Here is a 23288-nt window from a genome sequence, read left to right as displayed (position 1 = left end):
GTCTTTTTGAGGTCGGCCCTAGTAACTGCTTTAGGAGTTGGGCGACTGAGCGTCTTTACTTTACGTTGTAGACGACTACGAGTGGGAATACGACCGTGGCTCTCGGTGGCAGCAGTATTATTATTGGTAGTGGTAGCATTAAATCCAGCATCGTCTGTAACAATCTTAGTACCAACATGAACGATGACCTGCTGTGGTTCAGCCTTGGGCTAATAAAGGTAGGTGTCAGATACATCGTGCTAATTGTTGGAGAAGATTTGGCAACTCACGATAGGACAAACTATCGCGGGATTGACGGTTCCGACTGGATATACTGCCAAGCTCGGCATAATCAATGGCAGAGTCTCAGTGTTGTGAGTAGGCGAAGCATACAGATTCGCAACACCACTGGAGTAGGACCCAAGAGGTCCAGTAAGAAGTTCGATACGGTCAGACAGGCCGGAGATCCCGCCCAGGATCTATCAAATAGTCACACGATTGGCAAAGTATTGGCAACCTTCACGTGATATGGTCTTCAAACAATTCAGAGAATTCCACCTACCCATGCGTCGTAAAGGGAGTTTCCTTCGTCGCCCACCATGGAATCGATGCAGTTCAGTTGCTGTAAAAACTTTAATTGTTGGTTAAGGTGGGACCTTGTCCTTTTCCGTCAAGGTGGTGAGCCAACCTACGTTTTGGTCTGTAGGGGGACCGGAAACCTGGGAAGAGGGAACAGCTCCAATAACTCCAGCAGCTTTAGTCGTGAAAATTTCTTCCCAGTCGTCCAAGTTCATTGTAGGAAGCTGGTGATGAATGGGATTGCTAAAATGTACGCCTTCACGTTCGATAATTATCAACATCACACACATACCATAGTCATTTCGATTCAGAGAGAGGCTACAAAGAATTTATCAATAGGGATGCTGATGTTGAGAATGGGTGCTCCGTTCAAATAATGCCTGGTGTTTGCAACGGCCGATAAGCTCCAAACACTGATCACTTTGCTCAGTGAATCGGCGCAGTGATGAAGAGAGAAGGATGTGGATAATCGGAGAAGGCCTGAGACTACGATACAACAACGATTCAGGTGGTCTGTTGAAGGTTTCAAGCAGCGTGTGGTTTTTTGTTCAGCAGGAAAGTTCAAGTAGGCGAAATGAAGTAGGCGAGATATACGAGAATGTACCACTCTCTCCAAAACAAACTTCACAAGAGTGTACTCGTTTGAGACGCGCCGTTGCCTATACAATTAGATTTATATTGCAATTTCAGTCTCTATGCCTCATTCTGTTTCAAAAGCCTTGCCGTCGCGTCTCCGTCTTCCCAGATGTTTGAGCACCATCAAACTCCATTTTCAGTCCCGGATTATCAGGGCTGGATCTGGAGTGAATTCTGGATCTGGAATTCTTCGCCGAGAAGCACTCTCTGACTGCTTAATTTGGATTCTCAGTCTCGTGCTTCCGCAGCCGGTCAGCTAGCATCTGTTGGACAAAGCATGGATTAAATACCAGAGCAGTGTCTGGAGAAAGCATATCTGATCCCTAGCTCTGGTGATGGTTCAATATGACATCCTTCTCCGCTTATTTCTTGTTCCCTTGGCACAACTGTTTTTGTTTGACTCGACACATTTGAAATCATTCGCACGATCTTTGAGTTTGGTTTCTAAAGATGTCCTTGTATTTTGCAAAATATGATTTAGGGGGTTTATTCACACTCGCTACACTTTTGTAAGTTTTAAGAAGGATATGTATTGATATTTGCACACACGCCCACCACACAATTTGCCTTTTTTGACTGCCTTGCAACCTTTTGGTTTGCGTTACACTTGATGGTGCTTTCTTCTGATGTGGGTATCGAGGTTGTCCTTCCTGGTACTTTTACCGTCACAGTAAGGGTAAGGGCAGTGGTACTCCTTTGCTTCCTCCCCACCATGTGTTTTCATATGACGAGGCATGTCCCGAGCTCGAGCTATCTTGGTTTTACAAATGGTACACCGTGCAGGTCTGTTGGACGGTGCGGGTTGGTTGGCTTGCTGACGTGGTCGTCTAGAAGTACCAGTGTGGCCTACGATGGCAGTAGTAGTATTTGACGCAATGGCAATATGATTCAAAGTATCCATGGCTTGGTTTGGTTGGTTGTACTATTGGACAGGTGTTATAAATACTAGTTTGAGTTGGCCGAACAGCGGTATGAAGCATACCGCAGGAGGAGAGCTAAATACAGCAGTTGTATTGACTAAAGCATTCTGCATTGAGATGTGCTCAGCCTTTATAGAATCAGACGCGGCTGGCATCTGTCCCTCGAGATCTGAGAAGCCATCCACTGACACAAGTGAGTAGCCACTCTGGTCCATGACTTCCAGAATGCTCTTCAAAGAAGAGTTTATAGAAGAGAACTAGTTACAAAAATTTGAACGATGAGAAAAGCATCGTTGCGGTGTTCTTCCACAAAACAAGATCCACCTTACTTGCAGCGATGCCAGTACACCAGGCATTGGATTGGTTGCATTAACCTCCTCGAATCCATAGGGTTCCAGCTCCTACAAATAGCAAAATGCACCGAACGTTGAGAAATATGTCGTCAATTTGGTCTAGTGTGTAGCGAAACCAACCTCTGGCAGAAAGTCAAAAGTTGCAGCCAACGATGCATCATCGCTGGATGGCTCACAATATGAGAGATTTACGAATGTCCAATCGGTTTGAGAGTTCTTGTGAGTCAAAGTATGTGGTCTCTGGAAAGGTTGGTGCGTGAGCCAAATGGTACGACCAAGTTTTTAGGTTTTCAGAACGCTAGGCTACGAAATACAAACATACCTGAGTCATTTCGATGCGAATCCAAGCTGAATATGGAATGTATTGATAGTAAGAGGAGTTTGGAGCGGCAGAACGGCGAGTTCACGAACTTGTTGCAAAGCAAGGTCAGTTTTACATCTTCGCTTGACTATGTGACCGAGACGTTACCGAGTCGAGAGAGGATCTCAGAGAAGGAGAAGTAGCTAGATCAGGTACTCCAAGAAGAGCTACAGTTAGACTAAGTTGGGATTGAGCTATTTCGCAATAGTCGCTCTGTTGTTCTCGTGGCTTGCTTTGAAGAATTTTCAAATCGAAACCAAACCACTCCTTCCACGACAACGTTTACAACACTGTACGTGTTTGAACACGGTCATCGCATGTATAATTACATGTTTAAGATAAGCCCATGTGCTGGCCCATGTGCATCTATAGGGTCGGTTCCAACTAGAATCACGAACGTTCCTCGTCGTTTTGGCAAAACTGTTGTGTGTTTCTGAATCTGTGAACTGTATCAAAACACGAGCAGTCAAGGCTCGTCACGGTGTGATATACGAATTTAGAAAGCAGTGACTACTCCAGTCTGAGTTGCACCATCTTTCATTCACTAAAGACAGTGTGGTCCAAATTTGACTTTTACTGACAGGCTGTGCGTCTTGTTCTTAACGAAGCTTAAGGTGACGTTCATTGCTAATATGGCATGGTTCTCCTTCATTGTATTAAACTAACATATCTGTTTCTCCTAAAAACAGGCCATTCGTTGAATTTTGTCGGTCTTTGAATATTTGGATGCTCCATGGCATCTACAAATGGAATGAACGGAAGCATTAAGCACATTCATAACTCTTCTCATGCATCCTCTATATCAACCAAGAGCCCTGGCCTGATATCTAGAGCTTTATCTCTCATCATCACAATCACATCAAACATTTGGAAGACAATCCCATCGCCGCTGCAAAATGCTATAGCTGACTTTGTGACAAAGCATCGAGACATCTTGTAAGCTAGGACTCCCCATCTTCCTTCCGTTCCTGAATCTTAGTTTGATCATGCCAGGACATGAGTATCCACCAGTATGACTAAATTATCTGCTCCCATTCTGCTTTAGCATTTGTATCATCTTGATACCAGTGTCGATTGTATACGATTCATACTGGGCTACTAGACGCTTCTACAAGTACCATCTAAAGTCAACACGTGAATCTCACGACGAACGTGTCCGATGGTAAGATCTCGGTACCTTCTTGATCTGATCTTGAATCACAACAGTCCCAATCATATTGACCTTCCCATAACATATAAATAGGGTGCAACAGCAAGTCAGAACATCTCCAGAAGGAGCCAAAATGTGTACTGCCAGACCAACATGGTTGGCAATGTCTCTAAAAGAAGGCCTGTACAAAAAGACAATGACACAGATCGACGTCAGTGCTCTAGACAACATCTTGAGCATCGATGCCGCAAATCAAGTCGTTCGAGTCGAGCCGAACTGCTCCATGGGCCAAATCACTCGAGAACTCAATCCTAAAGGATGGGTGTTGGCTGTAGTTGCTGAATTGGATGATTTGACTGTCGGTGGTTTGATTATGGGATTCGGTGTTGAGGTAAATCCAAATCTCTGGGCATTGCAAGAGTATTTTTTTGTGCGTCCCGGGGCTGACATGTGTTTCTTTTCAAGACGTCATCGCACAAATATGGATTGTTCCAGCATACTTGCACGGCTTATGAAATCGTCTTGGCTAATGGAGAGCTGGTTCGTGCGTCACCTACTGAAAACCCAGAGTTGTTTGCTGCTATTCCATGGAGTCATGGATCTCTTGGGTTCCTGGTAGCTGCTGAGATCAAGGTTGGCATTTTCCTTCACTGCTGCATGATTTTTTGGTCGGCGTTGAGAACCGCCGACTCATTGCAATTATTCTCTTAGATTGTACCGTACAAGCCATACGCCATGATTACATATCTTCCGTGCAACACTCTATCAGAGCTAGCCAAAACCTTCGAACATGCATCTCGTTGTACAGCATTCGACTTTGTAGAAGCACTCTCGTTTTCCAAAAACAAGCATGTAGTTATGGTTGGTAAAATGGCTACTAAAGCCGATGCCAAACAGTATGAAGCAACAGGGCTCGTTAACCTATCTAATCAAGTCAATGATATCGGATTATGGTACAAGCCCTGGTTTTTTACTCATGTGCAATCGTACCTGAGTCCTAAACTAGCAGCAGCATCTCCCATGCCGTCTGATAATCTAGATGTGATATTGGATTTGGCAAACCTGTATCATAGTGGACGGATAGTGGTGCCCAGAAGCAATTTGAAGAGTCTGGTAGCTTATCAGGAGTTGATTCCTCTGAGAGAGTATTATCATCGTCATACTCGGTCCATATTTTGGGAGTTACAGGTATGTTGTTTAAAAGTACATTGGGCGTTCATGACGCGGGACCGGATAGCATATCTGTGAATCGACACATCCATGTCTTGACGATTGTGCAAGCATGGGTTTTTGGCCTCGCATCTCACAGATACTCTCCCACTTAGGATTTAATTCCATGGGGCAATCAATGGTGGTTTAGATGGATATTCGGATGGGCTGTACCACCACACATTAGTTTACTTAAACTCACCACCACTGAAGACCTACGAGAGATATATGCCAAGGGACATATTGTGCAAGTACGTCGCCACATCATCTCCGACAGACTTTGACTTTTTTTTTCTCGTTCGCCATCGTTGTAACCTTTCATACTTCTCCACTCTTACAGGACATGCTAGTCCCAATGTCAACATTGACGGAATCTCTCCTAACCTTCCATCGAGAATTCCAAATCTACCCACTGTGGCTATGTCCAATGAGACTCCTTAGCCCACCATCATCTAAATGGACTTCCAAAGTCCCACCAGCAGCATCATCAACGACCAAAGCCACATTATCGCAACGCGAAATACTACATCAAATCCCAGAATATATCCCACAGCACCAATTAATGAAGGTCACATGTGATATCTCGTCAGGATTCGTGACTCCTACGCCAAGTGATCAATTATATGTTGATATTGGAGCGTATGGTATTCCATTAGCACCAGCATGGAGGACTATTGTTGAGAAAATGTATGGTAGAAAAAAGATTTTGGAGAGGTTGGAAGCTACGAGTGAGCCTGGAGATGATGATGAGACTGTTGATGAGGGTGTGGATGTATCTGCTGATGAGAGGAAGCCTGGTGAAGAGTTACATGTTCATGTTATGAGAAAAGTATGTATGTTGTTTTGCAGTTTATCCTCGCGGTACAATCCTTTCAGCTCCTCCCATGTTTTTTCTGACCAAAAATCACCTCACACTCATCTGGAATCTGTCATGGTAGATTGAGCACTTTGTGCGTGAAAACCATGGATACCAAGCACTATACGCCGACTGTTTCCAAACAGAACCAGAATTTCAGGACATGTTTCAACATGAATTGTTATCAAAGCTCCGTGAACAGTATGATTGTACACGGAAGCTGCCTAGCGTGTATGCAAAAGTCGGGCCTCATGCTCGACGATGAAAGGAGGCATTCGCATACAGGCACTCGTATATCCATAATGTAGTTTTTTTGAAGTTGAGAGCTTCGGCATTCTTTTTAAAATGTGGTGGAGGGCGGTTGGTCATTCAACTTATTTTTTCCAATATCTTTTTTCCTTGTCAACTATAGAAAACCATAAGTAAACCCCAAAAAATATATAGAGCAATTTCAAAGCGATTTGGACATGTGTAAGGACGTGTTTGGTTTTTGGAACAGGCTGTATCAGACAAGAAAGAAAATACCCCATCTCCATGTTTTGGGATGTTTACGTTTTCATTCTAAATGAGAGTCAACTACACTACAGTTTATCTTTATCATCCTCATTTTTCTCAAGAGGATCAAGGAAAAATACAACCCAACCAAACCCAAGGAGTCTTTCGAATGTCTGTCTAGGCTTCCAAAGTGAAGCCAATTCCAACACGACCAGCACCTCCTTGACCTTTAGAATAGTCCATTTCACCAGAGAGCTATATTATGGGAAATGATGTCAATAAAGGAGAGGTGGCACAATAAAACCATTACAGTCCTGGCAAATTGGTCAACTCAGACTGGCATCGTCACTACTGCAACGAAACAACAGACTGCGGCTCTGACTGATCTCCATACTCAAACATTGAGCACTTACTTGGAAACTCAACCCTTGAGCAAGTCGTTCCTCGATAACTGTACTAACTTTACCCTGTGTATCTACCATACCACGGACTGTAGCAAAGACGGTATCCATTTTAAACCCAACCGACGCAATACCCTGTCTGACACCTTCACTTCTAGCACTACCCATAGTAATAAGCAATTGCAATTCAGCAGCGACCTCCAATCTCTGATTAATTTTTTTATAGTATGAGGTATGCAATAAACCATTAGATGGCTGATATGTAGCAGTCAGTACTTCTGTTGGATCGTTTGGGTTTACTGGCTGGTATGGAGATGGGAAACCAGCGGGTAGAACGGGCGGTGGTGGGACTGCTGATGTTGGTAACGGGGCGTATCTGATGGCCAGAGTTAACGCGGGTTCTTCTACATCTGGATTAGGTCTCTGGTACAAGAATTCACCGCCGACTGCTAGAGATGATGTGATTGATTGGAGATATGAGGCAGCGTATATACCCGTGATGGATGATGGGTGTGTTTTTCTGCCCACTGGAGGTGTAGCGAGTAGATATGATGGGGGTACATCAATAGGGTTTGGATTTATGGCCTTTACGTTTAGAGACCAGTCAGATCCGACATGTTCGTGTTCTATTTGTAACATGTTTTGCATGCTGCTGAATTGCATCTGTAGCTTTGTTGTTGATGTTGGTGCTTTCGATGGTGGTGCTGGTGGTGGCGGTGGTTGTGTTTGTTGAGGTTCACCTGGCTTTGGAGCTTGCACTGGTGGTGGTGCTGGTGCTTCAGATGGTTGCAACCACGAATAGTTTGCTCGTGCTTGCAAGTTTCCATCGCTATCTACTTGTCCGTGCATGAAGGCCTGTGAATGGAGGATGTAATGTTATTGAAGTAAATGAAAAGCTTTGAGACGGAGACGCCCCAAAGATCCTCGTATTCTTCCTGCATTTTTTTTTGCGACGACATTACCTGCTTTCCGATATACCCAGCACCAAAGTGATAAGTTGGAGGGTATTGCTGACTAGCCCAAGCAAATGAATGGGTGACTTGGAATGCAGGCGAGAGCATGGAAGTCAAATCGACTTTAGCTCCATCAATGACATGCAATGTTGGCATGACACCTAATAGAACGAGTGAGTGAGTGCTAAGCTGCGAACCAGCAAACAAGGATGCGGTGATGAACGGCAATAGATGTACATCTTCTCTCCAATGAAACAAACACGACATTTCTCAAAAAGACCAAAATGATGTGTGCTTTTTTTTACAAAATGTGATTGAAAGCATACCTTTAATGTCCCTATGCAGGTTCTCATAAGTTCCAGGACATGGCAGCCTCATCCGTTGCCGGAACTCGGATAGTCTCTCCCATAAAGTATTCATCCTTGTCGTCCTTGTCTCTCCTTCTGATGGCAGATTTTTTTTTGCAAAACACAGAAGCGAGGTTTAACAAGGATGATGTTTCTTGAAGTGAAATCGACTGGATGCTAATTCATTACACGCAGAAATCAATCTTCATTGTAATTGACACGTCTATCATGTGTGTTTCAACGTGTACTAGTTCCTCTCTGAACGTCGTCTGCTAACTTTGAAAGTTGAAACTCGAAAGCTTTATCAATTTGCCATCAGAGAAGCTTTGCTCTCAGTTATAATTCCACTCGCTAATTTGCTCTAAATGTCTGGGATTGTTGGGTACGCAAAAAACGAAATTCTTTGAACTTCTATTTCAGAGGTTGTATGGGAATCAGAAGGGAATGTGAGGAACTTCAAGGCCTGATTTTCTTGATTTCTGTGATAAAACGAGGATCGCTGGCCTTGAGTGCTTCTTACAAACTTGATCTTTGGCAATTTCTCGATGACATCGCAAACACGTTACTCACCCTTACATTTTACTAGACTCGATCACTACCAACTCGCAGCTCCCATGAGAACAGAATCCGAAGCCCGTGAATTCTTTGGCAAACTATTAGGACTTCCTGAACTAACTAGACCGCCTGCGATGCAAAATCCGGGACTCTGGTTCCAGTGTGGTGCTTTACAACTACATCTAGGAATGATTGATAACTTCAAACCAGCTCTAAAAGCTCATCCTGCACTCTTAATCAAGAGTGAAGCTGATTTGAGAAGTCTGAGGAGTAAAATGCTGCAATACTTTGGAAACAGGAGGAAGAATGATGGGTTTGTTACCAATATTACTGATTTTGAGGTGGTGCCTGATACTGGGCGTACAGTGATTAGATTCCATGGACATGATCCATGGGGAAATCGGATGGAGTTTGTGGCAAACAAGGTGTAACGCTAGCATGATGGTGTTTGTCCAGTTGACTCCAAATTGAATGTATAAAGCTCATATTACACATACTTAATCTTCTCTTACGCTTCTATACTGATGCATTGGGAGGACGTATTGCGAGAAACGGGTGTGACGCTGTCCAACCTCCATCAACAGTAATCGAGGTTCCGTTTATGTACGATGCGTCCTCTGATGCTAAAAACACCACGACGGTAGCCATCTAAAATATTTTATGTTGGATTCACCTCCGGGGAGAGCCTTTGAACCGTTTTCGTACCTCTTGGGGCATGGCATGGCGAAGCAAAGGATTCAAGTCGCCGAGTATTCCAAGTCTTCCACTAGCTCGCAGACCATCGAAAGCGGGCTTGCTCATTCCGGTTTCCGTCATGCCGGGTAAGATTGCATTCACACGAATGTTATTCCCCTTCAATTCGATTGCTACGTGTTTCACAAGGTTGATGGAACTACAATAATAGAGTATTGATGAGTATGCGACCTTGAAACAGTAAATTTGAAACGTACGCAGCTTTCGAGGCTCCATACGCAATTGATGCGGTTCCTCCATTCAGTCCAGCGATGGAAGACGTAACGATAATGCTTCCTTTGGGTACTGGCTTATCCTTTGAAGTTACCAGCATACCACGAGCACCATGCTTGCAACCCACGAACGGCCCCAATGCATTGACCTCTACAAAACGTGTGACAAATAAGGTGTTTGGAAACTGACCCACAACCTGGACCAGAATTTCACGTAATCTGAGACACTCAACTCATAACGTCCATGAAATTTGTGGCAGATTCACCACCTAGCAATGGTTCATTTGCGCCCAAAATACCACCATTGATGAAAAATACGTCTAGTCGTCCATAAAGTTTCAAGGCTTCATCGACAACACCAGCCACATCTGCTTCCAAAGATTGATCCATTTTCATTGCATGAGCTGTAGTGACTGATGAGATCTCCTTAATAGCATTGACAAGATCGTCCAACTTGTCGGAATGAATGTCTGTTACAAACAGAGCCTTTGGTTGATGTTTGGCGAACTCTAGAGCTGTAGCCCATCCTATATAGATGTGACGCGAGAATTGTTGAAATTCGTATGAAATAAATCAAGGTTTGATGGTGAAATAGCAACTACCAATTCCGTAACGAGAGTTGCAACCACTTAAGACGCAGACGAGGTTTGCAAGTTTCGGAGGTGGTGAAGCAGTACTAGCTGATAGCTTTTGCGGAGAGGCAAGATGCGACACTACTTGCTTGGTTGCCAAGGCTGCCATTGTTGACTATTCCCTCACGTTGCTTTGTGCCTGTTGATAAATAAGCTTTTGTTGGAGCACCTGGACAGTACAGTGACTTGGCATAAATTCAGTGACACGTAGGAGAAGAATATTCCTATATTGATTCCTTATTCCTTGCGCTATACGTTATTAACTCTACACGTTATTGAATCCTACACGTCGCATCAAAGGAAAGAGATAGAATAGATTGAAACTCTAAGCTCAATTGCAACTTAGATAGAGTAGCGATTTTTGTTGGATTTGTGAGTCTGCTTACGATAAGATACTTGCTAGATCTTTAGCCAGATGCATATACAAATCGACCTCGCTTCCTACCATCGATCGTCGAAACTTGCAAATCCACGAAATTGGCACATGAACGCGTTGTGACGCGCAGCTTACGTGTTAGAGATCGAAACATCGTCTGTTTGCATCCTAGCACCACTTGTTTATTGGCCAGCAACGTCTTATTCTTCGCACTTGTGCTTCCAAGCAAGTCAGTCAACTACAATCAACTCAAATACCATGCCACTAACTAGTGTCAAGCTATCAGCTGAAGTGTACCTGCTGTTTACAACGTTCGCTCTATGCACTGGTAAGTACTATCATCAACTAGGCTTGTCAATCAACGCAGCAAACGAATTTTGATGTGGGGTTTGCTCTGACGATAGAACGTGAAGAGTGCGTTGCTCTACTACTCGGTACATTTGAAGAAGACACTCCTGGAACTGTAGCAAATGTCAAGAATCTCCTCTTTCCAAGTGAAAGACGTGAAAAGAAGCGTGACCGTGTGGAAATCTCTGATGCTGATATGACAAGGTGCGTTTTTCATCAGTCTGCTACTGTTTTGCGTATCTCCCAACGAGCTGACTTGTTCTATGGATTGCACTATATTTAGAGCCATGTCGGAAGCAGATCGTGCTGGATTGTCTGTTATTGGTTGGTGCCATTCGCATCCACACATAACGTGAGCGGTTTTCACACAAATCAAGCAGCTCGAAAGGCTTTAAATACGTTTGCTTTTATTACCAGGGTCCTCCCATCCCATGTGGATCTGAGAACACAGCTCAATCACCAAGCAATGGACGACCGATGGTTTGGAATTATCGTTTCGTGCTTTTCGGGAAAGACGGGAGATATAGAAGTAAGAACTCGGTTATAACTATATATATATTGAGCCAACCAGCTGACACTTATTGATTTAGGCTGCTCAAAGGATTCAAATCAACTGCTTTCAGTCAAGGTCAACCGACAGTGCCAACATTCGTATTGAAGTACCACTATATGTGACACCATCGTCTGGAAGGCCATTAGAACACGATGTCATCACGAAGCTTGCTTGTGTTTTACCAGAGCTCTTCTTCAATGAGGAAGAAACATCTTTTCGCACAGCTTCGGCATCCTTGACAGACAAGATGTCGACCAGTTACAACAGCAATCTGTACATACAAATGCTCACAAATCTCATCGACAAGTTATGTGCTCCATTACTTGCAACAATACAACTTCGACATCAACGCAACCTACGAGAGGTTTGTGCATTTTTGGGTATTGATATGAGATGATTGTGGCTAACACTGCTACCCGCTAGATCGAAACCCTTCAAGCTCAACTAAAAACATAAGATATAATAGTCATTTGTCACATATTTACAAATCTATATGGAGAGAAGTCGTGCAATCGCCGCTATATTTTGGAGCGTCTGTACGAGATTCTCTGCGTCTTCTCGATCAAAGTCACCATCCCACTGTCGAGGATCTTTTGGATCATCCACTTGCAAAAACCAAGCATAGTCTGAAAAGATTGTCCTTGGTTAGTACTTGTTTGTCCCCACGTCTGCTGGAGATGTCGACAGAGACAACCTACCATATACTAGTCTCCTTTCCAAGGCCACCAAATCTTCCTTCAAAGTCGATTTTTTCAAAGCCACCTTGGCCTACACAAAGCTTGTAATTAGATCACGCCCCAAATTTATACATCGAAGCAAATCTCCATACCTTTTCACTGTCATACAAAAACACCCATATGCACGATGTTGCTGGCGATAACAAGGTCAACGACTTGCTTTGCAAACCAAACTTGAGCATATTCGACATAAAGTTTTCTACCGGATTCTGTTGGTTAACATTTCAATCACACTGCAATCAGAATTTCGAGCATACCATCAGCCAGAGCATGTGCCTTGTTTTCACGTGTGGATAAAAGATTTTTCAGAAGCAACAGATTCGTCCTCTTCACTTGTGGCGATTTACTGGAGAGAAGATCCACCAGTAGAGGGAAGAGACCGGCCACCCTCATCGTATGGATTTGTCCGTCATGGCTTAAAGACATTGAGTATAGAAACTGGAGGATGCCGTCCACACGAAGCATTTCTTTACTTCGTGTGAATCGAGTCAAGAGGTTGTAAATATCGTTCAAAATATTAGACTGGTTGAAAGACGCGAATCAGTATCGGGTTTTCGATATGCAAAAAAGATTTTTCACCTTGATTATGGCAGTTCTTGACTCTGTAGACTCTGTTGTACTTAAGGCGAGCAGCTTGAGCACCTCAATACAAGCCAAGAAGATCTCATCATGTGTAGCATTTGATTGCAGTGTCTTCATGATCTTCACTACACCATCAACACAGCATAAACCACCAGGCTTCTTCCTTGGTGGCTCTACTACAGCACGTTTAGCAGCAACACAGCTGGCCACCATATTTCGAACACAACAGAGCAATTCTAGTAATAGTGCATCACCTAATTCTCGAGAGAGGCCTAAAAGTTCGGACAGTGCATCCTGTGCTCCACAATCTAGTGCTTGCTGTTTGGCGTCTATTGATCCAGCAAATAGATGACGCAGCAAGCAGGTCAAAGTGAAGAGCTCCATTTGATGTGATTCGTCAATCCGATTCTAATGTTTTTCGAGTGAGATGAGGTGCCAGAAATTGTCTGAGACGGGAGACAAGACTCACCGCTGATCTAACAATGTTCATTCTGCTTATAATCATTTCCGAAAAGTTGGCTGAAAAATGACCGATTCAGTATGCGCATAGCGGCTTTACATGAAGCGATTCACACAAAATGATACCTTGAATGGCATGAATTTTAGCAACTTCACAGCGACCCATAAGACATTGCAAAGCAATACGTGCGCTTTCGATATGTCCTGGCGATGACGTCTCATACTCTTCAATTATGATCGTCATGAGCTAAAAAGCATGGTTCGTCAGAAAGCAGCTGCAATCAAAAGCACCAGTCTGAAAATGAATACTTCATGGCACAGTTCCGGTCCCAATATTCCTTTGTTAGCTCGTCCAGGTTGACAATCTTGCTTCAAAGCTAAATCAACACCAATATCAGCCACCTCGCCACAATGCATTGACAAGATTCGACCCAGCAGTTGGACTCCAGCTGAAACCGAAGTAGCATCTGTTTTACGACGGACGAGAGCCAAAGATGCAGCTAATATTCTGGTTACTATAGCTGGTCTAGAAGCGCTGGAACCACTCAGCAGTCCTTCCAACCCAGCCTTGTCATGGGCACACGCGTCCCACAACAAATCTGACAGTGATAGAGCCGACATTCGAAGAGCATACCAAGTAGCCTGATTGTTGGACTTGGTAGTAGATGATTCCAGAGTGCTCCACAGCTCGTCAATCATGAAGACTAGTACAGTAATGGCGTCTGTTGTAGAAACCAATACTCGTCGTGTCTCTGCATCTCCAAAACAAGCTAGACGTACACACTGCAAGACTGTACACCTCATATTATCAATGGCTGTCCCATTGATGGAGGTGAATTGTCGTCTTCTGAAGAGCTGATATGATATAGATGAATCTGGCTCATCGTCTTCATCTGGCTCACGTGCTTCATATGCAGGAGCCAGGTAATCGATTATTGTAGGCCATGCAGATTGAAGTGCTAGTCTTGACCTTAATGCGTCTGGGTTTATCAGCAACAGATTTACGAGTATTTCGGATACTGCTGTTCTATAGGCGACAGCAGCTCGTGGTGGCTCTGACAAGACGTCTCTGAGCTTGTCAAAGAATCCACAATGATCAAATATTTTCAGCAACTCGGAAGTTGGGTCAGGTCCTATCTTCCCGTTACCGTTTCCCACGATATTGTTCAAATCAATTACATCCTGGTCTATAGACGACTCATCAGTTTCCATACTACCACCCTTTAGCTTGTTATCAACACAAAATGTTATTATAAAGTTGTTGATGACCAAGAATGCCTCTTTACGAATGGACTCGACTCGTTCGAAATCCAAAATGTAGGCAAATGCCATGTCCAGGAATTGAGGTATCTTTATGCAAAGATACTGATAGCTTCCTTTGACCAGTATTAGGTTCCCAAGAATGCCGAGCCCGACTTTCTGCATGGTTTTTTCATCGTCGTTCAGCAGTGTCATGAGCCTAAGAAACGGCATTTCGCAAAAGTGTTTGAAAGAGTGTACACAGACCAAAAGACAGGACGAAATATTTACCATTGTATATCGTCCTGAACCAGCCAATGTTCACCCCAAACCCACGTTTGCTCTGTATCCCGTGTCTCGACAGCTATTCGAGACAGATTACGAAGACCGACTGCAGCGAGCTGATAGGCGTTCCTCCCACAGTATGTGAAAATGTTTCCGTTGGCTCTATTGCCATTCAGAGCTTCTTCATCGCTCCAATCTGTTCCTTCGTGTTGCACTAGGGCAATATACGACACCAATACACGTATTGCGTTGGCTACGACGGTCCCAGACAGTGAGAATGCTAGCGACGGTAATGAAGTCACGGTGATGAGGCAAGTCAAAGTATCCCGGTGGATGGCTGGAGACAATCTTGTAATCTGTTTGTGTAAAAACAGTCTACTTGCGTAATTTACCAATACTAATTTTGAGCTCATAATTAGAAAAGCGTCAATTGCAAAGTACATGTTAAAGGACATCAAACCTGAGACTATTGAAGAGCTCGATATCAAGCCGACCAATTCATTTTCAGGCAAATCAACCAAAAACCAGCTCAAGAATCCAGCGATAGAAGCACTTAAATCTCTCCAATTTATGGTACTGCCTACGTCTTCTCGTGATCCTCGTTCAAGTACAAACAAGAGGACACGACGTATTGACGAGATCAGAGTGGGAAACAGGGCATCTGGTAGTGTCGATGTACCTGCCATTGAGGCCAGGAAATCAAGAATGCTTCCCAATACATTGGCATCCTCTGGACTCGCTGGAGGAGTCATCAAAAACCTAAATAGTTGATGTGGTTGAATGGGAAGACATCTCGACTACGGAGTAGACTCAAACTTCTTACCTTCCGAGCACACCAGCAAGATTTTGAGACGACACCATCAGCCAATCTGTCTCACACATACAATTATTAGACATGACTTGGAGTGCTCTCTGGAACTCCAGATGAGAAGAGGCGGCCTGTAATCTGCGACAGCCCTCAGATACAAAATTTTGAAACGGGCTAGTTGGCGTGTGCCGTGAATCCAAGCTTGACACTGAAGTAGCAAACTGTCGATAATCTACCAAATGGAAGTGTCAGAAACCAGTTGCTTCATTTGTATTTTTGGACTGCATTTCACCTTTCATGACAGACCACAACAATGACGATCCTCGTGCATCCAATGGGTTTGGAACGAGATCGTAGAATGGATCGGGTATATGAGAGACGTGACCATACGATAGAAAGTTGAGGGATAATGCTTGTGGTATACGTCGATGCGATATTGACCTTCCTGGTGACTGAAGGTCGTTATGTATGGTGCCAAGAGATCGAAAGACTCGCGCACAGCAAAGAGCCGAGAAAAAAATTCTGGATAACTCGTAGCGAATGTTTGGTAGTGGCGAGAACATCACTACAGGTCAAAAACGTGTCAGGCTAAGGCACTTCCATACAGAACAAAAAATTACCGACATGAAGATAATAATGTCAAGAAATCGACATCGCCTTGAATAATGTCACAGGCTTGGTCATCGTGTTCGACAAAGGTCCGAATGACTGTCAAAGCATTGATCAAATTCCCATCTTCCCAAATCCATGTCATTCCCGGATTTTTGAGTAGCTGCAGAATGACTTGCAGCAACCCTAGCTGTATAGCTCTACTCATTATGGCTTTTGCTTAGGAAAGAAATGGATGAGATATGGATTATGGGACAAAGCTTAGAATCTGAACTCACAGGTAATGACAGAGACTAGATCTGCTAAAGCAGACGTCTTCAACGATGAGTCAACACTATGATTACGCAATGCAGCTAGTCTTCCTTCTAGATCCACATCCTAAACCCCACCTTTGAGTGAATCTTCGCGAATCTTCAAGGTTCTGTGAAACTAATTTACCTGTGGAATATGGTCTTGCTCCACCTGAAAGGAGGATATTGCTGTCGTTGAAAATATAAATACATTTGGGCCATCTAACGCCGATTCGATAACCGTCGTCAAGGGTAAAGCATTCCTGAATCCCTCAAACGAGGCCTTTCGACATCTGGAGGAGACAGAACGTTAAGTAGTTGAAAAGTGCACTTCGCTTCCAAAATAATACAATAACTTACACGTCGTTTCGATGCAAAAGCCCTCTAATATACATGATACATTTCTCGGATGGTGTCAAGTCATTCTGGAGCAGTGACAAGACGGTCTGTAGAAGATGTCCATCGTCCAAATCGGCATAGGCTTGGAATAATGGTATGGCACTTTTGACTGTGGCTATATTTGGACTAGAGCCAAGATATTCTGTAATCACATTGTATGCCAACTGCTGAACCTATACTTGCAATTCAGTACAAAAGTCCCAACGTATCCGACAAGTGTGCTGAAATTACCTGTCCTGATTCATCTCGAAGCCCCCTCTCGACAATCATCACAAACAGTCCCCCATCAGCTTCACTCAAGGCTGTATTTGTGATTTCTGGGCTTTCAACTAGAACTTCGTAGGTTGCCAGTCTCACCCACATTTGTGGATAGGTCAGAAGACACGTCAAAAGGTCAATCAAGATGGTGTCAGCTGACAAAAGCGCCCGAACAATTGTAGATGGCACGGAATTCGACCCTGGAAGATCAAATATCTGCAACATACATGTCCACAATAATTGATTCCGCTCCTCCTATGAACAAAAAAATCCATTACTTTTCAACGAATGATCGCTCTCAACACGACGGGTGTCTCACCATATCCATCGGAGCGAGAGCACATACAGCATCAAAGCAGAATGCAATTGTGTGTTCTTGAGTCAGCAACCTTGTATGTCCATTGTCATCTGGCGACTCTATTTCTGAATGGAGACCATGATATCCAATGACTTCGACTGCAAACGATGCATAATGTGCTACTACGGCTGATGGCGGAGGCGTGTCTGGACCACCCCATCCTTTGCTGAGGATGACGTCGATTTGTATTCGTAGGAAGGGAAGCACACCGTACAAGATGCGCAAGGCTCTCGGCATTGCAGTCGGATCTCGTAAGAGCGGTACGAGTCGTAGGTAGATTTCGTGGCATGCGAAGGGTAGCGATACCGCATAGTCTGATATAGCTGGTCGAGTTTCTGGCAGAGTTCCACCTGTCATCGATACATTCGGTGTGGCATTCATGGGCGTAGCAGAAGTGTGTACTATTATAGTATCTGTAAACCTACGAAGACTTTTGCCCCAGTCGCGCACGAGCTCTTCTAAATATATCCATGATCTTTCGGGCCTGCCTTCAATATCTGCAAACACACCATTCATGACGGCCTAAAACAAGTTCTGTATCAGTTCATGCAATTCTGAATTTGAGATGTGTAATAGATCCTTACTCGAAATAGTTGAGAACGCTGTAGAAAGATCTGAGCCCCAAAGTCAATCTTAAGTACATTGAAGAGCCTAGCCTCCTCTCCAGTATCGTTCACAGTAGCTGACATGAGAGTGCAAAAGTGGCTAACCAGGCTCTCGTCATGTGGAGATAAATGCAGGATTTCATATGTCGAAATGGCGTTTGGTAAATAGGGTGGTACGATCTGAGGCACTATAAATCCAAAACTTGATTAACCTATGAAAGTCTGATCAAATCCAACCACACTAAACAAACCTTTCATGGGCGAAACAGATCTCGACATACGTTCCGGAGACCTTGAACGAGCTCGCGCTTCTTGTCGAAACGGCTGATCTGCAGCGTTCGGAAACCTATACTGGTTATGTTGTTGATTGACGGGCGATATCGCACCTCTAGTCCTCATCCGCTCATTATCATCTCTGGAACCAGCCCAGGGCATCTGTGACCGATGCGTGTTCTGACCCGGCGAGTTCAAATCAAAATGAAGCAAGGTCTCTACAATATCGTCGGCCAAACGCTGGCATTCTGGGAGACTAGTTGGCAGCGAATTTCTTAGACTTTTGAAGAACAAGACTCCGCCTATAGAATTTATCTTCGTCTTTCCTCCCGGATGCTGTTTGTTTGAAAAGTAGTCAACGATTTGGTGGAAGGTGATGAGCGACACAAACACACACTCACCCGAACGAGAGAAAGAGTGAGTTTAAGCATTTCCTCAATCTTGTTTGGTTGAGAGGGCGCATCGCGGTTAAACCAGTTAAGCAACTGATACAGGAAATCAACATGATGCACCAGATCCGCTAAAGTCGAGAGGCGAGTCAGCTTCTGTGCTTACAGATCTGAGCAAGACTCATACCAATAGTAATGACACTAGTCGACAGTTTGAAAGATACGGCAGCCCAAGCCTGAAAGAGTTGTAAAATGTCCAAGTTGGTCAACATGATTTAATGTTGGGCAATGGTTGGTCTCCAGCTTACCCGACTGCGAACTTCTTCTAATGAATGGCCTATAATATGCATCAAAAATTAATTAATTTCGCACTGAAAACGTCGCTTCTGAATCCGAAACAGCAGCCGTTATGAAAAACAACTTTTGACCAACATACCCAGTTTTGCAACGAGCTGTTCGTCCATCTTGAGTATGGCAGTGCAGATCGCAGTCTGTTCCAGGTTAATGACTGATGCAGTGTCTACTTTGACCGTTCCATCTTGTTCCAAGTAGTTTGGATTCTCTGTTGAGTTTTGACGTTGGAAAATAGCAGGAAAAATGACGCGCAAGAAGCTAGAGGCCGCATCCTTGAATCTCCGCGATGAACTATGAAATTAACGATCCCAGTCATCAACATTCGAGATCATATTATATATCAAGCCAAAATATTATTCTCCAGTCGCCATATCGTCCAACTTTAGTGCCTTCGATGTTGAATGCCTGGGACAGAAGAATCCGTCAGAAGTGGCAGATCTGGTAAAGATTACCTTCACGGGCCTGTCTTCCGAGTCGTATCTCTCATACAGCAGCTTGCGCTTCTTGTTAATCTCAATACCCAACACTTCCTTTATCTTCCTCTTTTGGCCGTCAGTAAGACCAGCTTCCAAGTCCAACAGCAATTGTGTCCATTGTAATCGCCATTTGGTTTCAGCCGAGCCTAATAAAGTATGTTAGCAACACAGCAGGACTTCGGTTGTTGACTAAAGCTAAGAAATACCCTGGATCAAACCAAATGTGACCGAAAGCATTGCGATCAACACGTTGACCAGCAAGATGGTCGTCGCGGCAGCATATGTTAGGAACAGAATTGCGCCCAGCGTCGGTATTCTCGAGGACCTGAAATCATCATACGATCCTTGCCCAAAGAGAATTCTAGATTTGGAAATTAGCAATGGATTTCAACCAAGACGGCAGCAGCGTCACTTTACCGAATCGTCCAAACAACAGCACCACCCAGCGTTGACCAATCGTCTACGCCAGTATTTTGCATAAGCAGATAGAACGCCTACAAAAAGAAATTATTAATTGCTTTCCAAAGTGAACCACTTACGGAGTTTCCGTACCTGTGCAAAGGAAAACGAGAAACAACCAAACAGTATGAGCCATTTCACGACATCGGTCGTCAAGGTGGACGAGAATACGAGCCATAAGGGACCGAACGAGCGAGAACCACGAGCAAACGAAAGCAGGTATATCCATCCGATTAAAGCAGCTAACGCGAGGACTGCACTCTCTGCGGCTCCATTCACACCATCATTCGAATTCGCATTGCCATCAGCAGGCTGAAATACAAAAAACTGTGGTGAGAAGGCAACCAGGGTTTCCTCCCAGTGCTCGTTCATTAAAGCTCACCTGAACAAACCGCAGTATGAGTGCTGCGAATATCAGAGCACAAAATGAAAACTGTTGGGAGAGGGAAAAGTCGTTGGTCAATTATTACAAATTCCCTTACGATTTCAAAGACAATTTGCCTACCTGCGTTGCATTTCTCTGTCCACCAAACCCACTAAGGTACTTAATCCCGTTTGCGAGTATGTCCTTGATCTCAAACATCATTTGTATTGCGGCTCCCACGATGACGATGATCTCTAGCGGAGCACGGAACCAGCCGTTTCCATTTGGACCGCCATAGTCCTAAATTCAGAAGTGTCAACAACAAATATATGTAAGTAGCAACTGAAGCTTTTGATTTACCAGTCGATCAGATTGGTTGTAGGGTAACCTGTTTAGTATGATCAGTCAACGATTGAATTCATTTGTACGTTGTGTACTAGCGACATACCATTGAATGACCAGAGACAAAATAAACATATACAAAAATGTCACGATAAACCTTCGGATGTACATTCCCCAGCCAACTACGAGTGGTGACGTGTCAAATCATCTAGCATCCATCTTCAGAAACACGAAGCTCTAAACTCACATATAATCCACTTAACCTCAAGCACAGCCTTAAACAAATCCTGCGCCATCATCTCATCATCCTCATTCCGTGCAGCAATCTCCAAAGCAGACTCGTACTCATTCGAAGCCAACGAGTCAATTTCTTCAATATCATACCACGTTGCCGTCACTGGCCCAAACTTCCAAAATATCTCTGATCTTAGCTGAAATCGTGCCAAAAAAAAGGTAAGCACCTTAGGGTAGTGTGACAAGTACGATTTAGCGGCATGCGTACCTTGATGTACTCATCCACAAACTTGCGATGTCTTTGCTCAACAGCCACTAGGAATGGCGTATGGCCTTTGAAATTCCTCAATTCATGATTTCCTCCTAGATTTTCGACTTCGGTGTACATTGATGGCATGTTCCAGAATGCCAGTAAGTGTAATATTGAATTTCCTAATATTTCTCGTCAACAAATTCACATGGAAACAAGATGAGGACTGTGGTCATACCATAAGAGTCGATAGTTCCATTTATAGAGAGTTGTGGCCATTTGAATCCGTCAGAGTCGGTCGCACCAGTTACCAGTAACTTAACGATTTCTAGTTTATGAGTGCAGGCAGCAAACGACAAGACAGAATCTATTAAAGATTGATGTCAATCGCGAATTTCATGTGAGGAGATTTAAAACAAACGTCTTGCCTCCAAAGTATAGACTTCCACCGTCTTTCTCAAAGAATCTTTAGCAATGACAAAATCGTTATGAGAATACGAAGGACGCGAAGAGCACGAAGTTGTTATATACCTGCCCGTCACACGGAACTTGTCCAACTCAGCACCATTTTGAATCAACAATTTCAAATAAAACTTTGCAGTAGGCTTATCAGGCAGCATTACAGCAAGATGGCTCGCAGTTTCACCAGTATACCAGACACCTAAATGTCTGTGTATCAGCAGGATGTTGGCATAAAGTATCGACAAATTGGCGTACCTCCATACACTTCATTCACAATCTGCCTCTTGAATTTCCGTATCAAATAACTTGCTACCTCCAAATGCTGGGGTGTGCCACGTAGCAAGCACACATGCAAAACAGACTCTCCTTCAGCGCCTAACATTATAATTGTGTTTGGCGTTTTGACATCACGTTCTAATAGAGGCCAATGCCACCCACCTTTCTGATTTATCTGCGAAGGATCAGCCTCCAGTATTTGTTGCATCAGAGGCAGGTTCCCATCATTAGCAGCCATCCATAGTGGGTTTGTTTTCAGCAACTCGAACTGTTTGATATACGAGCCACCACTTGGATTGAGTCGTCGCGTAGTATTGCTGCCTGGCGGTTTCCCTCCAATTAGACCCAAAGGAAGTAAATCTGACAATGAAAACAAGGTATCTGATACAGATATTCCTCGTTTTGGTGGTTTGTGAAGTGGCTAATACATGCGATGTGAGTCGGTGGTTGTAATGCAAAAGAGCACCAGTACAGGCTCGCTTACTCGTTTCAGGCCATGGAGAGGAACGTCGATGATAGATGACGGCCTGCTACTATACACTGTACTGTCTTCTGAAGGCCGGAATGCTTTGGGAGGCTCGTTCAGCATCATGGCTCCATTACCATACTTATTTGGTGGGGATGCTGCATCCATCGCTAGTGGAGAATATCGTCCCGCAATCTTGGAGTGTGGACAACGTGGATATTGGTTCTTTGTGAGCAGGGAATTGTGGTGGTGAGCGAGTGGTACAGCCAGTGGCTTGGTTTTTGGACCTACTCTCGGTGTGGATGGTGGTGATGGCCATATAGACATATAAAGGTGTAGTGTCCAGTGACCAAGATATCCTAGGTACGGATTCTAGATTTGAAGTGGAATTCCTTACGCAGAATACATTACATAACCTGATCCATCTCCTGATAAATACAAAACTTCTTTATTCAGAACACCATATTTTCAACTTGACAGTCAAATATAACAGCAATCTAGATACCGGTCACCTACGTTCAAGACCATAAATGTCATGTAATCATTATTTGACGCGTACTTGCTCCTTCACTTTTACGCGACTCGGTGACTGCAAATCTGGCTGAAAATGTTGTGGTAACAATTCACAGAACTACAAATTACCACG

General features: G+C 43.9%; 5 protein-coding genes across 5 annotated transcripts; 2 read left to right on the top strand and 3 right to left on the bottom strand.

Moving 5' to 3' along the window:
• Positions 1–3561: 3561 nt before the first annotated feature.
• On the top strand, positions 3562–6308 carry SmJEL517_g05193 (uncharacterized protein; the record flags this gene model as incomplete). Its single annotated transcript, XM_031171120.1, has 8 exons — positions 3562–3764; positions 3874–3990; positions 4072–4369; positions 4444–4611; positions 4690–5166; positions 5304–5438; positions 5528–6016; positions 6126–6308. 8 exons carry the CDS (start codon positions 3562–3564, stop codon positions 6306–6308), a joined length of 2070 nt encoding a protein of 689 aa, XP_031022918.1.
• Positions 6309–6715: 407 nt separating this feature from the next.
• SmJEL517_g05192 (uncharacterized protein) lies at positions 6716–8312 on the bottom strand (the record flags this gene model as incomplete). Its single annotated transcript, XM_031171119.1, has 4 exons — positions 6716–6793; positions 6952–7794; positions 7902–8053; positions 8219–8312. 4 exons carry the CDS (start codon positions 8310–8312, stop codon positions 6716–6718), a joined length of 1167 nt encoding a protein of 388 aa, XP_031022917.1.
• A 998-nt stretch (positions 8313–9310) lies between these two features.
• Positions 9311–10500, bottom strand: SmJEL517_g05191 (uncharacterized protein; the record flags this gene model as incomplete). Its single annotated transcript, XM_031171118.1, has 5 exons — positions 9311–9442; positions 9500–9686; positions 9745–9910; positions 9993–10286; positions 10362–10500. The coding sequence occupies 5 exons, from the start codon at positions 10498–10500 to the stop codon at positions 9311–9313; spliced, it is 918 nt and encodes a 305-aa protein (XP_031022920.1).
• Positions 10501–11025: 525 nt separating this feature from the next.
• Positions 11026–12124, top strand: SmJEL517_g05190 (uncharacterized protein; the record flags this gene model as incomplete). Its single annotated transcript, XM_031171117.1, has 6 exons — positions 11026–11095; positions 11172–11319; positions 11399–11467; positions 11533–11644; positions 11706–12032; positions 12092–12124. 6 exons carry the CDS (start codon positions 11026–11028, stop codon positions 12122–12124), a joined length of 759 nt encoding a protein of 252 aa, XP_031022919.1.
• A 33-nt stretch (positions 12125–12157) lies between these two features.
• SmJEL517_g05189 (uncharacterized protein) lies at positions 12158–22969 on the bottom strand (the record flags this gene model as incomplete). The annotated part of the gene is made up of 40 exons (XM_031171116.1): positions 12158–12294; positions 12367–12436; positions 12498–12604; positions 12663–12927; positions 12985–13395; positions 13457–13506; positions 13573–13693; positions 13756–14905; positions 14977–15367; positions 15431–15729; positions 15794–16010; positions 16071–16343; positions 16403–16606; positions 16666–16765; positions 16826–16970; positions 17038–17249; positions 17308–17589; positions 17654–18214; positions 18277–18485; positions 18549–18906; positions 18972–19090; positions 19147–19195; positions 19268–19296; positions 19396–19604; positions 19695–19935; positions 19996–20150; positions 20207–20283; positions 20342–20560; positions 20631–20681; positions 20754–20912; positions 20973–21000; positions 21061–21136; positions 21202–21385; positions 21457–21620; positions 21677–21805; positions 21860–22099; positions 22156–22275; positions 22339–22597; positions 22661–22867; positions 22934–22969. 40 exons carry the CDS (start codon positions 22967–22969, stop codon positions 12158–12160), a joined length of 8313 nt encoding a protein of 2770 aa, XP_031022894.1.
• Positions 22970–23288: the final 319 nt, after the last annotated feature.

This window comes from Synchytrium microbalum (assembly GCF_006535985.1).
Source record: "Synchytrium microbalum strain JEL517 chromosome Unknown SmJEL517_scf0044, whole genome shotgun sequence".
NCBI lineage: Eukaryota > Fungi > Chytridiomycota > Chytridiomycetes > Synchytriales > Synchytriaceae > Synchytrium > Synchytrium microbalum.
The sequence above is the reverse complement of the archived record's forward strand: the minus strand, read 5'-3'. Positions and strand labels throughout refer to the sequence as shown.